Raw genomic sequence first — 15,477 nt, 5'->3', positions numbered from 1 at the left:
CCATCTCAGTTTATGGCCATACTACCCTGAGAACGCTTGATGTCAGAAGCTAAACAGGGTTGGGGCTGGTTAGTACTTGGATGGGAGACCGCCTGGAAATACCATCCATCCATCCATTTTCTGAACCGCTTAGTCCCCACGGGGGTCGCGGCCTGGAAATACCATTTGCCGTAATATTTTTTTTAACCTCGATCATTTAACAACAGCCATCTAGTACCGTAGCTGCTTGCCGTTAATATTAACCCTAGTTTAACGCCATACATTAAAACCTGATAGAATAATGTGTTAACAATTTCACACATAAGTCGCTCATGAGTATAAGTCACACCCTCGGCCACACTATGAAAAGAAAACTGCGATTTATAGTCCGGAAAAAAATACGATACTTTGCTTCCTCATCGCTAAACTGGAATCGTTCATTGTAACACAGCTGAAGCTCAGTCGAATTCAAGTCAATACATTACAAACCGGATTCGGTTGAAGTCAGGAAATTGTGTAAAATGTAAATAAAACCAAAATACAATGACTGGAAAATCCTTCTCAACCCATATCCATAACTCTGAATGTTACGTCAGGCCCGTTCTCAGCTCTTTGTTTGTGTTTATGTCACGTTAGCATACCTATCGTTTAGCCCAGGGGTGGGCAAACTTTTTGACTCGCGGGCCGAACTGGGTTCTAAATTTGGACTGGAGGGCCGAACCAGGAGCAGATGGACGTACTGTTTGTGTGAAGTAATATAAGCGACCTGTAAAGGTCATTGCATAAAAGACTTTGGCCTTTAGTAGGTGGTAAATCATGGATATTCCAAACAGGTTTTTTGAAAACAAATGCATTTATTAACAGCATTAAAAATAATAATAATAATTCACTAAAAACTGCTATCAGTGATTCTCATAAAATACAACACTGCTATTATGAATAACAGTCTCCATCACTTCAGTGCATGCAGGTCAGATTAACGAAAGATGTTTATCTTATGAGATCACATCAAACGGCAAACATTCTGACCAAATATATCATCTTGAAGAATCCCGTGAAAGCATACATCCAAATAAAGTAATCAAAACGGCAACACGGTGACGGGTATCTGAAAATCTGCAAACACCTGGTAACAGAGGTGAGGAAACGGGAAACACTTCCTTAAAGTAAGCCTTAAGATTAGTCGCAAACAGGTGGTGCATCAATGTCCAATGGTCGCTAGTTTCAATCCCTGCTATGTGTACAAATCATATTCAAAATGCATTTTTTTACAATAAACTTGAGAGCCTCCCCTTCATTTTCAATGGGAACAGTGTTGTTGGTCTCCCTTTTTTGCTAGTGCGTCATAGTCTGGAGTAAAATGTGTTGTGGCAATTCTTAGGAGAGATCCGAGGTGTTGGTCCGTTTACCCATCTACTGGGGTAACACAGTCATTTGCCCACCCCTGGTTTAGCCTGTTGTTGCTCGTTCATGTCTGTTCTTGGTGTTTTGTCGAATAAATTTCCCCCCAAAATGTGACTTATGCTCCGGAGCGACTTATATATGTTTTTTTTTCACGTTATTGTGCATTTTATTGCTAATGCGATATTCCGGAGCGACTTTTAGTCCGAAAATTACGGTGAATAAAACCAAAATACAACTATTTGAAAATCCTCAACCCATATACAATTGGATACACTACAAAATACTGAGAAAGCTGAGAAACGCTCATCAAACACCTATTTGGAACATCTCACATGTGATCAGGCTAATTGGGTACCATGAATGGGTATAAAAGGAGCTTCCCCAAACATGCTCACTCATTCACAAGCAAGGATGGGGCGAAGTTCACCACTTAGTCCACAACTGCGTGAGAAAATAGTTGAACAATTTAAGTACAACCATTTTCAAAGCAAAATTGCAAAGAATTTTGGGTTTTCAACAACTACGGTCCATAATATCATCAAAAGGTTCAGAGAATCTGGTGAAATCACTGCACGTAAGCGCCACGGCCGGAAACCAAGACTGAATGACCGTGACCTTCGATCCCTCAAACGGAACTGCCTTAAAAACCGACATGAGTGTGTAAAGGTTATCACCAAATGGGCTCAGGAAAACTTCAGAAAACCACTGTCAGTAAATACAGTTCATCACTATATCAGTAAGTGCGGGTTAAAACTCTACCATGCAAAGCAAAAGCCGTCGGGTTCTCTGGGCCCGAGCTCATGTAAAATGGACTGATGCCCAATGAAAAAGGGTTTTGTGGTCTGATGAGTCCACTTTTCAAATTGTTTTTGGAAACACTGGACGTTGTGTCCTTCGGACCAAAGAGGAAGCGGACCATCCGGACTGTTATCAACGCAAAGTTCAAAAGCCAACATCTGAGATGCAGTGACGTGCGGTGAGGTTCATGACTGGGAAGGCACTAACGTCACCTAACCGTGTCACAAAAAAAAGGTTGGGTAACGCTGCTCTAGTGTGGCTTATTAATTATTTAATTTGAACTATTTTAAATTAAAATCTCATCAGCAGTCTTCACATATAGTAACACTCAATAAAGCACATGAAATCAAAACTTGTTTTCAATCGTGCGTACCACTCCGTTCCAAAGTCCTGTTGTCAGAATCAAACCTTTTAACTCCGAAGTTGGTCTTCCTTTACTGATGACCTCCTGCTTCGACTGAAAATCCATAGTTAAAATTGTTTAGATATGTAATCCTCCATTGTAAAACGAAATGTAAAAACGGGGAAAAGTTAAGAACACCAGTGAGATGCAGGTATTGCATACTACATAAGGAAAATATACAGTGCCTTGCGAAAATATTCGGCCCCCTTGAACCTTTCAACATTTCAGGCTTCAAACATAAAGATATAAAATTTTAATTTTTTTTCAAGAATCAACAACAAGTGGGACACAATCGTGAAGTGGAACGAAATTGATTGGATAATTTAAACCTTTTTAACAAATAAAAAACTGAAAAGTGGGGCATGCAATATTATTCGGCCCCCTTGCGCTAATACTTTGTAGCGCCACCTTTTGCTGCAATTACAGCTGCAAGTCGCTTGGGGTATGTCTCTATGAGTTTTGCACATCGAGAGACTGGAATTCTTGCCCATTCTTCCTTGTAAAACAACTCGAGCTCAGTGAGGTTGGATGGAGAGCGTTTGTGAACAGCAGTCTTCAGCTCTTTCCACAGATTCTCGATTGGATTCAGGTCTGGACTTTGACTTGGCCATTCTAACACCTGGATACGTCTATTTGTGAACCATTCCATTGTAGATTAGGCTTTATGTTTTGGATCATTGTCCTGTTGGAAGATAAATCTCCGTCCCAGTCTCAGGTTTTTTGCAGACTCCAACAGGTTTTCTTCCAGAATGGTCCTGTATTTGGCTCCATCCATCTTTCCATCAATTTTAGCCATCTTCCCTGTCCCTGCTGAAGAAAAGCAGGCCCAACCCATTATGCTGCCACCACCATGTTTGACAGTGGGGATGGTGTGTTCAGGGTGATGAGCTGTGTTGCTTTTACACCAAACATATCAATTTGCATTGTGGCCAAAAAGTTCGATTTTGTTTTTATCTGACCAGAGCACCTTCTTCCACATGTTTGGTGTCTCCCAGGTGGCTTGTGGCAAACTTTAAACAAGACTTTTTATGGATATCTTTGAGAAATGGCTTTCTTCTTGCCACTCTTCCATAAAGGTCAGATTTGTGCAGTGCACGACTGATTGTTGTCCAATGGACAGACTCTCCCACCTCAGCTGTAGTTATCTGCAGTTCATCCAGAGTGATCATGGGCCTCTTGGCTGCATCTCTGATCAGTCTTCCCCTTGTTTGAGATGAAAGTTTGGAGGGACCGCCGGGTCTTGGTAGATTTGCAGTGGTCTGATACTCCTTCCATTTCAATATAATTGCTTGCACAGTGCTCCTTGACAACCGGATGTTATTCTGCCGGTCAGTATCACTGCACATGCGCTAGCAAACTCTATAGCGGAGAAATGTTTCAGATTTGTGTACGGTACATTGTGACAGCAAACGAGCAGGTGATCGAGCAAGCGTCTGATACGAGAGCATTGTGTTCGTATGGAGCGTGTTTGAAGTGAACAGCAGAGAAGAAAGGAAGAAGGCAAAGTGTTGTGAAATAAAATATTACCTGTAATACGCATTTAGGTAGAGAACTGAACTCTCGCTCTTTATAGCAGACGTTTCTTGCGCATCCGTTCTGCGCATCTGTAATGGCGGCCTCCGTATGATATCCGGTTTGGGATGGAGATTAAAAAACAAACAATATTTGACAATAACACACCATCAAGGATTGCATCATCGCATCAAACGATGTCTCGTCAATTATGAATTTTACTGACTAAGTGTGTTGGGCAGGATGGCTGAATGCGATGCGCGATTGACAACAAACAAGAAGAAAGGTGATTTCAAGGGAGATTTTCTTCCAAAAAAAAAAAAGTTTCCCATGTATAATGCGCACCCCAGATTTTCGGACAATAAATTAGTTAAATTTTGCGCATTATATGTACATCGTAATAACGGTAATACTCCAGAGCGACTTAAATATGGGGTTTTTTTTTCACTTTATTGTGCATTTTATGGCTGATGCAACGTATATTCCGGAGCGACTTTCAGTCCGAAAAATACGGTATTTATTTTGATGAAGCAAAAATGCACTACAATTAGTTCACGTTCGTCCAAAATATCAACAAGTTTATGAACTTTTGTGTATTTAACTCTTCCAGGTATAATATTGACAACTTACTAAACCACGGCCAAGTTAATAAGCAATATAACTAACAAAACAATTGAGTGTCTTCTATCTGTGTGCCAAAACAGGTTGTCATCAGCTGAGTGATGGATGCATGTCCTACCTGAAGCGGATCTCCTCTCTGACTCTTCTGGACATAAGAGGCTGTAAGAACATCAGTATGCAAGCCTGCAACGCCTTTATCGCTGACCTGTCACACATCGCTGTGTACTGTATGATTGAGGAGAAAGTCATTCAATGTCTAAACTAAGCGGTTGTTGTTGTGTGCCCAAAATAAACAAGTTTTGTTGACCAGCTATGCTTGCATGTCAGTCAAACAAAATGTTTTTACTAGTTTGATCGTTTCTGTCAAGGACATGAGTAGTTGTTTTAGATGAAGTAGAATATTCAGTTTATCAACTAATTTTGTTGTGTGAAGATTCAGATTCTAGCAAACATTTGACATAACCCCCCCAAAAAAATATTGAACCTATACAGGATAATTCATATTATAATTACTATGACCATGCTTATTCTCAAAGTATTTTGAATATATAAACTTGGATGAGCCACATTTTATTCAACTGTTCAGGATATTCCGGGTTGCTTTGATACCAATTTTATTCTCATATATTTTCTTTTAATACAATTGCTTGCTAGCTCTATATCTGTTAACTTGGTTGAGTCAACCTTATTATCTGTATTCAGCTTCCTTGGTTTTTAATTTGACATATTTTGAACAGTTTTTCTTTTTTCCTGGATTTTGTATTTGTTTAGTTAGCCAAGAACATTTAACAGCTTTTGTATTGCTTATATTTGTGAAGTGAACAGTAAACAGAAATAAATGTTTCAAGAAAATTGTCATAAGGTTTTTCTACATCCACTTCACCAAGCTCCAATGCTGTTTCATCAGACAACTCTCAAAATGTATTGTGTTTTCATTTCTTATACTAGTTCACTAGTGCAGCTTCTTTAATTTCCTTGAAGTCACTGTCAAATTATGACGACAGCTATCAGTGATGTCAGAAATTAGCAGGCAACTCATAGTTGAACCATGTTATTGAAGAAAATGATAATTCTTGTCTTTGCAGCGCGGCGAGCTGGCAGACGTGGTCCATTTCAGACACTAGGTGACAACAGAACATGGGAAACCAAGCCAGGAAACAGTATGCATTACAAAGTTTGTCTGCTTGCCTTAGGTAACAGACTGGTTGAAAAAACAACAACCTGAAAGCAAGCTCCAAAAGTGTGTGGGTCACTTTGTCCTAAATATCATCCCCCAATCACTACAGTTCTTTCAGTGACAAAAACTTTAGTGCTGACATCATTTTTACTTATCATAAAAGTGTTAATGTTTATTAAAAGTGTGTAATCTTTATTAAAAGATTACATGCATTCTAAATCATGTCTATATGCATGTATTTCATACTCTTAAAGAAATGGTAACACAAACCCAACATTGGCACTTATGTGATAGGACTGAATAAAAAACAAATGTCAGTACTAGAATTCCCCCCTGAAAAAAAACTCAGAAGAGATTTAACAGTATTTTGGAACAGAGTCGTGGTGGATTTACTGACGTCCACTTTTTGGGCAAAGTTTGCTTGATTTGACACATCAGCCTGAATACGTCACGGAAGGAAGGGATCACAGTTTACTTATTGGAAATCATTGTACAGACTATCGCTTAAAATGTCCAAAAACAGCTATCACTCATTAAAATTTACATAGTCATATTTATTTATGACTACGTCAACATATCACAAGGATTAGCTTCTCTGTGGCTGATTTAAGAGCAAGAAATGAGCAGTCTAACAGTAGCGAAAGTGCCCTGTCACATCTATTTCTTTCATCACTCACCAAAATATGGAAACTTTTGAGAGGTTGAGGAAAGCTGAATTCTGTCTTCTCGAGGGTATACCCAAACATTCCAAATTATAATCTTTCAAATATGGATTTTCCTGACACTTAATACTGTTAGACCTTCCACATCTTGCAGAGAAGGCTCCACAGCTGTGTACCGATCGTTCTGGCACACATTAAATACCGTTTTTTTCCATGTATAATGCGCAAAATTTAACTAATTTATTGTCCTAAAATCTGGGGTGCGTATTTATATATATTTTTTAAATCCGGGTATGATACGGAGGCCGCCATTACAGATGTGCTTTCTTCTCTGCTGTTCACTTCAAACACGCTCCATACGAACACAATGCTCTTGTATTTGACGCTTGCTCGATCACCTGCTCGTTTGCTGTCACAATGTACCCTACACAAATCCGAAACATTTCTTCGCTATCGAGTTTGCTAGCGCATGCGCAGTGATACTGACCGGCAGAATAACATCCGGTTGTTCCCAAAGATGATCTTTCTTCTGAAATAATTTTACGTTTACAGACTTAAGTAGGAGTCAAAATTTGGGGGCGCATTTTACATGGAAAAAAACGGTAGTCAACTGTGAAGGCTGCCTCTTGGTAATTACTGTTAGTATAGCGAGCATTAAAGATAAAGAACTGGGACTAGATGTAACAGATGGTGCCATGACCCTTGTCTTGTGCTCGCTGATCGTGTTTTTCTTTCAACACCATCCCCGCAGAAATTTCAACAATTTGACTGGGTCCAAAAAATAAGGTGAGCAGAATACCTTCTTTTGATATAAAATTTTCTGCCTACGCCTAAGGGGGTAGACTGGTGAATTTTCTGAGTACGAGGATTGGGATTTGTGTTTAAAAATCTGCTAAATCTGCTAAAAGCTATCTACTAAAGATACTGTAGTATCGTAATATTGTGTGAGTTGTGGTAAATTACGTTATTTTGAAAGCACTTCTGACCACTGTGTGGGGTCACGGAAGACCATTGCGTGGTGTCTGGTTAAGTTGAAAAACTTAGGGTCTAGTTGCGTACGGATGAAAGCGCTTGTGACCACTGTGTGGGGTCACGGAAGACCACCGTGTGGGGTCTGGTTAAGTTTTTCTTTTGAAAGTGCTCGTGACCACAAAGTGTTGGGTCACGGAAGGCCTGTGTGTGGGGTCTGGCTAAATTTATTGAGCTCTGTGGCCACTTAGTGGGGTAAAAGTCTTATACAATCTTTTGAAATTGCTTTGGTAATTGTAAGATCATATTTGATCTGGTGAGGTTTGTTAGGGTGGTGCTCACTCTAACTTATTTTGCAAGAACCACACTGGAGTCAAGTTAGTCATTTTAGACACCTGCAGGCGGAGAGTTCACTCGTCGCTGTGCTTACAGCGATGGTCGAATGAAGTCTGACTCAGGCCTCGTCAGGTGCTTATTTATTGAGAGAAACAGAGTGGGGTTGAAAGTGGGGGTGTGGGAACACACAGGATAAGGTGAAGACGGTCCCCTTCTGATCAAAGCATAGCAGGGGACCTTTTACGACGTTCTGTAAACAAAGCAACTTTGATTGCTTCCTCTGCAGCTAGTCAATAAGTTGAAAAGATCTTAGCACTTTGGTAAACTAATTTTGTCTAGACAGGACAAACTAGTTGTAATTATTAGTTGGAATGTAATTATTACAGGTTACATTCCAACATAATCATACGATGAAGATATTCTGCAAACCCTAACATATCCCTCCTGTTTTATCATATGATCATGTCAACCTCGATCAATCAAACATAAGTAAGAAAATACAATGAAAGCAATAACTTCCAGTGAAGATGAGGTTTTTCCTCAATTCTCCAGTTCAAATTGTGTGTGTAATTTAAAAAACCTGCGGCCAGATTAAATGCAGGAAAAGAGTTACACGGTCCCTCTGCCTTAGGCGACCAGAATGTTATCAATCAAGATAAAAATTGCTCGCGATTGTTCAGTCGTTGGGGGCTTGGCACGCCCACTGGTGGAGGGTGAGCACGATTCTCACCCCCTTCGCAGATCTGCTCCGTCCGGGGAGAACTTGGGAATGTCTGCTGCGTGGTCGTTGTCTTCAGTGGCTCAGGGTGGACTACCTGGCCACCAAGGGGGAAGAGGATTATTCTGCCTCTGTATGAACTGGGGCGGGGACTGTCGATGGCTGATCTGGTTCCTTGCAGGAACCCTTCACTGGGGCGCACTGGGACAGATGATACCACGATCCTCCTTTGCCGGCCAGCCGGACGGCATGTGAGATGCGCTCCACCATTTTATAGGGTCCAGTCGACGCAGGCTCCGTCCCCCTCCTTCTTGGGACCTTCAGCCAGAACGTTGGGGTGATCTGGACCTGGATCCGCCACCGAAAGGACAGCAGCACGTCCGGAAAACAGCAAAAAACAGCACCTTTTCTGCAACCTTTGCATTAGTCATTTGAGATGTTTCTTCTGCTTCTCTCATCACTGTTTAGGTTGCCCTGGTTACAGAGGCGTTGCTACACCAAAGGGAGGGAAGATTGTGTCTGTAGCAACGTTGATTAGCTAAGGAATGTAGTGTGGTGTGAACTAGCACTTCATTGTCGGCCCGTGACCCCCGCAGAGTTTGTCCATCTGTTCTTCCCCAGTTGTTGGCCGAGTCGTCCGCGAGTGAGATCAGATAACTTCAGTTGCCGCTTTCCTGTGGAACAATGCAACTAGACCAGGGGTGGGCAAACTACGGCCCGCGGGCCACATCCGGCCCACGGGACCGTTTAATCCGGCCCGCCAACCCTGAACAAATTGTATTATTAAACTTTTTTTTTTTGGTCATTTTGCCTGCAATGACTGCGTCTTCCCAGTAGATGGCGAAGCGCTCGCCTGCGCATTTACTACCGGAAGCCGTGTCAGAAAGCTCGGTGCACACTCACAAGTGCGTGTACGTACTCAGTAGTACGGACTTGGCGCACTCTCACTCTATTCGTATCAGTCCCGAATTTAGAGCGTGGGCTTTGACGACAGCATTCTTATAATTCGTGCGCTGAGCTTTCAGATGCAGTTTTGCGCTAAAGCCACCCACAAACCTTCCCCTGGAATCCTTCCATTAAAATGAGTGGCCCGAAAAAAAGAAGTGAGTGCCGAATGTTAAAAAAGAGTGGCCAATTTGGCTCGACGTACGCGACGTGACGTTCAGCCACATCAACATCAACCCGTCACAGATCAAGGTAAACGGACCAACACCTCGGATCTCGCCTAAGAATTGCCACAACAGATTTTACTGCAGACTATGACGCACTAGCAAAAAAGGGAGACCAACAACACTGTTCCCACTGAAAATGAACGGGAGGCTCTCAAGTTTATTGTAAAAAAATGCATTTTGAATATGATTTGTACACATAGCAGGGATTGAAACTAGCGACCATTCTCATTTTCAAACAATGCAAGATGCTCAAGGACATTGATGCACCACCTATTTGCGACTAATCTTAACCTGTAAAGTTCTTAAGGCTTACTTTAAGGAAGTGTTTCCCGTTTCCTCACCTCTGTTACCAGGTGTTTGCGAGTTAAAACTCTGCTCTGATTTTCAGATACCCCTCACCGTGTTGCTGTTTTGATTACTTTATTTGGATGTATGCTTTCACCGATTCTTCAAGATGATGTATTTGGTCAGAATGTTTGCCGTTTGATGTGATCTCATAAGATAAACATCTTTCATTAATCTGACCTGCAGGCACTGAAGTGATGGAGATTGTTATTCATAATAACAGTGTCGTATTTTACGAGAATCACTGATAGCAGTTTTTTAGTGAATTATTATTTTTTTAATGCTGTTAATAAATGCATTTGTTTTCAAAAAACTTGTTTGGAATATCCATGCTTTACTACCTACTAAAGGCCAAGATCTTTTATGCAATGACCTTTACAGGTCGCTTATATGACTTCACACAACGCCTACGTCCATCTGCTCCTGGTCCGGCCCTCCGGTCCAAATTTAGAACCCAGTTCGGCCCGCGAGTCAAAAAGTTTGCCCACCCCTGAACTAGACCTTTGCTAGACTTTATCTACTTAGTAAATTAACACTCAATAACAATAAGTAACTTGTCCTAAACACTAAAACAAATGTTAAATAAATGTAAGGTAACTGGTATGCAGTTCCTTAAACAAACATTGAGTAACTATAGGATAACTTGTACGCAACTACTCCAAACTGTGTTTAACACTTAACAAAGAAAAACAGTTCTGATCAACAACAATCTATGAACCAAACCCACAGTTAACTAAAAGGAATGGAGTTTCCTTCAACCAAATAAGAACATTTTGCCTATGCAAATAAGCTCTGCTCATTGTTAGTGAAGACCTCTTACAGGGATCAAAAGACATCCCTGTCACTAAAGAGGAAGAACGTAGATAAAAGGAAAGCCATAAACTCGTAAAGACAAGGCCTACAGGTCTGGCAGGCCAAGGCTTCACTTAAATTATTCCAACATTTCCCTCCTGTTTATCACACATTTGCTAAATTTTTACATTACCAAAAACAACCACTTCTCTTGATTTTCAGTTGTCGGATCACAAGTATGCGCACAAATATTTCCACCAAAAAGGATAAATGTTGCGACAACATCATTTGGAAACACACAGATCTGAGAAAAAGTCTGTAAACTCAAGTGCAAAAATTGCATCATCATCATCGTCATCATTGACATGCTGCCGTTCAGACATTAGGCATACCCGGGCCATCTCGTCGTCCATGGGCGAGATTGCTGTAGTGATAAGACGATTAAACAGAGCACGGAGACATGGAAAACAACATCCACACAGGGTGAGTATAGCAGTAATTGAGGACACAAGGGCTTTATACTTCCCAAAAGCAGTCATCCACTTGTTGTGCTCTTTCATCCTCGTGTTGAGGGATTGATTGCAAGTTTGCAATCATCTTCGTCAGGCTCCCATCAGGGGCGGTGTCATTCTGGATGAAGGTGCAGCATTGTTCCCTGAACATTGCGCAGACCCTTCCTTTCCCATACAACTACATAACAAGAGCATTGCTGTTCTGGATTGACATTAGGGAAGGCGTGGCTAGCTGTTTGTGCACTGCCTCAAGTCCCGCTTGTGTCCGTTTGCCCAATTTCTGCATGTTGCAATGGATGTAATTTATCCTGTCAACGTTCTTGTTCATCGTCCACCAGCAGCAAATGGAGGACTCCCATCCCGCTTCAATTTGGTCAATTAATTCTTATTAATCAGGAACTCCTCTGGGGAATTTAATTGCATCAATTTCAGTCAGATCATCGTCGCCTCTCAAATTTAAAGATATTATGTTTTTTCCAGCTTTTTCCCAGATCCTGGCATGTTGGTACATATACAATTTTGGTTGACTATATTCTCTAAAAGCAATGGTTTCCTTTCTTTTTCTTCCATTCAACGGATATTATATAGAACACTCTGTCGCACATTTCACAATCAGTAAACAAACTATCCACATTCATTTTCGAGATATTGATTCCATTCTTTAACATCTACAGCAGTTGTTGACAAACTATTATTTCTTTACATAACGTTTTTGCCACTGTTAAGGCCTTCAGTGTATATTTTGAAGCCAATTCAATCAATTTTGAGAATGCATCTATTATGACCAGGCATTATAACCCTGTGGATTGTGTTAAGCACATGTTAAACAAGCTCTAAAAAATTTTTTTTATAAACGTTTTGAATATGAATCAAATTCATATGTTGTATAAAGCTGACTGAACTGCCCTTCCATCCCCCCTGTTGAGCCAGGTGTCAACGGCACGTGACAACACCATGGCTCAATACAGCTGCCCATTTGTATCGTTTCCTTTCCTTTCTCAACGTAACAACCCAATCCACCAATCGAATAAAAAAAATAAAAAAATAAAAAAATAACTGCTGGTAAAATAATACAATAGCTAACTGTTGTAGTTTCATAACTTTAACTAACTCAATCGCTCTCTTATTCTCAAATTTTAAATTTAGCTTTGAAATGTCGGTATTTCATAATTGTACATCATTCAATTCCAGAAAGCAAGTTCTTTCCATCTCTCAAATTTCCTTTAATCAAAGCTAGGCATTAAAGGAGTGTGGACCAGTTTCTGCCCATAAACAAATTGCTCGCTTTTTTATTTTTCCTTCCTATCTTAACAAAATCGGTTTTGTTTTGCGGTGCAAATCAGATAGACTATAGATAAATAAATTCTTTAGTGCACCTATATTAGCGAATTTCATCCTTTTAACAGATAACACAACACACAGACAACACAGAAACAGCAGAGACACAGCTCACAAACAACACCAACAAACAACGCTGCGCAGACGTCATCCTCTATTTTGACGTGTCGGTTATACTTTTTCTTTTTTCTTTCCTCAGTGCCTTTTATCCTTCGTGCAACTATTGTCACACCTTCCCTAGGCATCACCCTGCTTCAATATCACTTGCCACCACGCACTCAGCACACCCTGGAGTGGGTACGACCCTACTCCGCGCGCAGCCACAGCAAGGGAAGCAAGAGGGGGGGGCCCGGCATTTTCATACTGATTTATTCCAGCCTGGCCAGTACTGGGACAAACCAATGCCGTCGTCCCCCATCCCCCGCCAACCCAGCAAACAGCTACCCGCAGAGTCCAGAGCCCCACACCTACATCAGTCCCCCCACAATCAAATTACAATATCAATCACCACAGGAGCCGGCTCCTACACCCTTTTCACACCACAATACCACACTCCCCCCTCCACAGTCCAGCCTAAGTGGAGACAATGGAAGGCAGGAAGGCACAGGTGAGACACCGTAGGAGCAAGCTCCAGCAGTGCTCCCAGTAACCAATTACAACAGACAACAAAAGCACAAATCACTTATGTCTGTTTGGGAGGATCACAACAGCCAAACGTTACAAATGACAAACCACAAGACCCAGGTCTCGGAACCACATTGACGACCGCCAAACGCAAATGCCGGGTCAAGGACTGTTCTTCGTCTGTTCTTTGCAACTCTTGTCAAAAGCAACCTTTATTTTTCTTTTGCTTGTATTTGGGGTTTTGTTTTTCCTTCTTTCCTTTCTAGCATCTAACTTACTCAAAGTCGCTCAACTCATTTTCCATAGTATTCTCCAACAACTTCAACCATTCAACCTGTATTTTCCCTTCAGTCGGGCATTCAGTCATCAATGCTCATTTGCATCTCACACAGCCCCCAAAAAGGAGTCTCTCTATCACATTGGTCCCAATTCATCCAAGCTCTCCATGCAACATTCACATACCATTCTCAACTCAAGGTTCCTGATAGAACAATCCACCAATCCAAAAAACTCAACACACAAAAAAAAACTGCTTGCATATTAATCCGAATTTTCTCCTTGTTTTCAAATTCAAAGAACTCAATCTCTCAGATTCAGCTTGCATATACGTAATGGTGTAATTAATGATTAAAACTTGAAAGTATCTGTTTATTTTATTCGTTTATATGTTTAAACAAAGCCATCACAAAACTGTTGTAATTATTTAGATTTTGATCTAAATTAGCCTTGAATAAAGACTAAGCAGTCACATGAATTAACAGAAAAAAATGGACAGCCGGACTCGGACTCATGGCCAAGAGGCCGGACTCGGACTCGGTGCAAAAATTCGACCGAGTCCACAGCCCTGCCTACCACACATCCTTGAGGTACATAAATTGTAAAGCTCTGCCTCACCATTCTGAGTTCTACTCTTAGGTTGGATGGCCTGTGTTGGTGACCTGCATGCTCACTCACTGGTACTGTACATTGGTAATGTTTTTTTCAAATCTAAATTGAAGGATATGTTAGAAGCATCCATAGAATGTTTATGTTTTAGCTTGGAAGTTTAAACCATTTGTTCTTAGCCACAACTCACATGGTTTAATTAAAAAATGTGCTTTAGAAATTGTACTTTGTTTTGTACGTATGTGAGTTCATTTTTTACATATTTTACACTTGTCTCTTCAAAATGAGGCTTTTAAGTAGTAAGTTTCTGAAAAAGAGGACACCCTTTTTTGCAGGGGGGGGGGGAGGACTAAAGCGCTGCAGTGCTGGGGTAGTGCTAGTGATTAGAGCGCTGGAGTGTTCGGCAGGGGGGCTGCGGGTGAGAGTGCTGGAGTGGCCGACGGCTGTCGAACAAAATCCCAGACAATTTTGAAATTCCCTCCAGGCATTTTTTTCGGTCTCAAAAGTAGGACATGTCCGAGAAAAGAGGACCAACCTGGTTAAATAAATAGAATAACATAAACATGACTGAGACAGGTGTGATCAAAATTGTACGTGGAAAAATTCCACTACTTGGGACACATAATTTTTCAATTTGTTAACAACAAAACTCATATCTTAAGCCTGTTCCTGAGGTGTTTAAAAAAAGATCAAAACACTTCAAGTCTTTTTTTTTTTATTTCTCACCAAAAGTTACATGAATTAACACATGATTAGTATGACTGTACTTCTCTTGTAAAAAGACTAAGAGTAGAGAATGCATTGTAAATTATCAACGGAAAATCTGTTTCACTCTAATAGCTCTTTGGAGTCTCATATTTATCAGGAAAAGTAAGACTGGTGTATCCACTTCCAGCTACAAGCGGCAGTATTCCAGCGTTGGGAATGACATTCCATGACAATGTCAGAGTGATGTTCTTGTTGGCCCTGGGTGATACAGAAAGTTCCATCAGTCGGACTGTGACACAAAGCACACATCTCACAAGTGAGATGGCGCAGACGTACTCGCACGATTGTTCCCTTAACAATTGTCTAAATCAGTTATGTTCAAAGTCCGGCCCACGGGCCAAATCCGGCCCCCTGTCAGATTTCATACGGCCCGCAGCTTTGGTCTTATAATGTATTATTTATGGCCCGCCTGCACTGTTAAATTGAATATAAAAATCATGAGACTTTAAACTATAATTCCTC

The 15,477-nt window shown here is 40.9% G+C and overlaps 1 protein-coding gene across 2 annotated transcripts in view; it reads right to left on the bottom strand.

Annotated features, from left to right (window-relative positions):
- Positions 1-14,945: 14,945 nt before the first annotated feature.
- The window catches only part of LOC133150953 (signal peptidase complex subunit 3-like), a 62,345-nt gene continuing 61,813 nt past the window's right edge, over positions 14,946-15,477 (bottom strand). For both annotated transcript variants that reach the window (XM_061273593.1, XM_061273594.1), the window contains exon 5: positions 14,946-15,213. In XM_061273593.1, the coding sequence (XP_061129577.1) occupies positions 15,081-15,213 (133 nt within the window). In that variant the 3' untranslated portion in view covers positions 14,946-15,080. The remainder of the gene's footprint in view (positions 15,214-15,477) is intronic.

The sequence above is a fragment of the Syngnathus typhle genome, linkage group LG3 (assembly GCF_033458585.1).
Source record: "Syngnathus typhle isolate RoL2023-S1 ecotype Sweden linkage group LG3, RoL_Styp_1.0, whole genome shotgun sequence".
In the NCBI taxonomy this organism is placed as follows: Eukaryota; Metazoa; Chordata; class Actinopteri; order Syngnathiformes; family Syngnathidae; genus Syngnathus; species Syngnathus typhle.
This window is presented reverse-complemented; position numbering and strand designations above follow the sequence as displayed.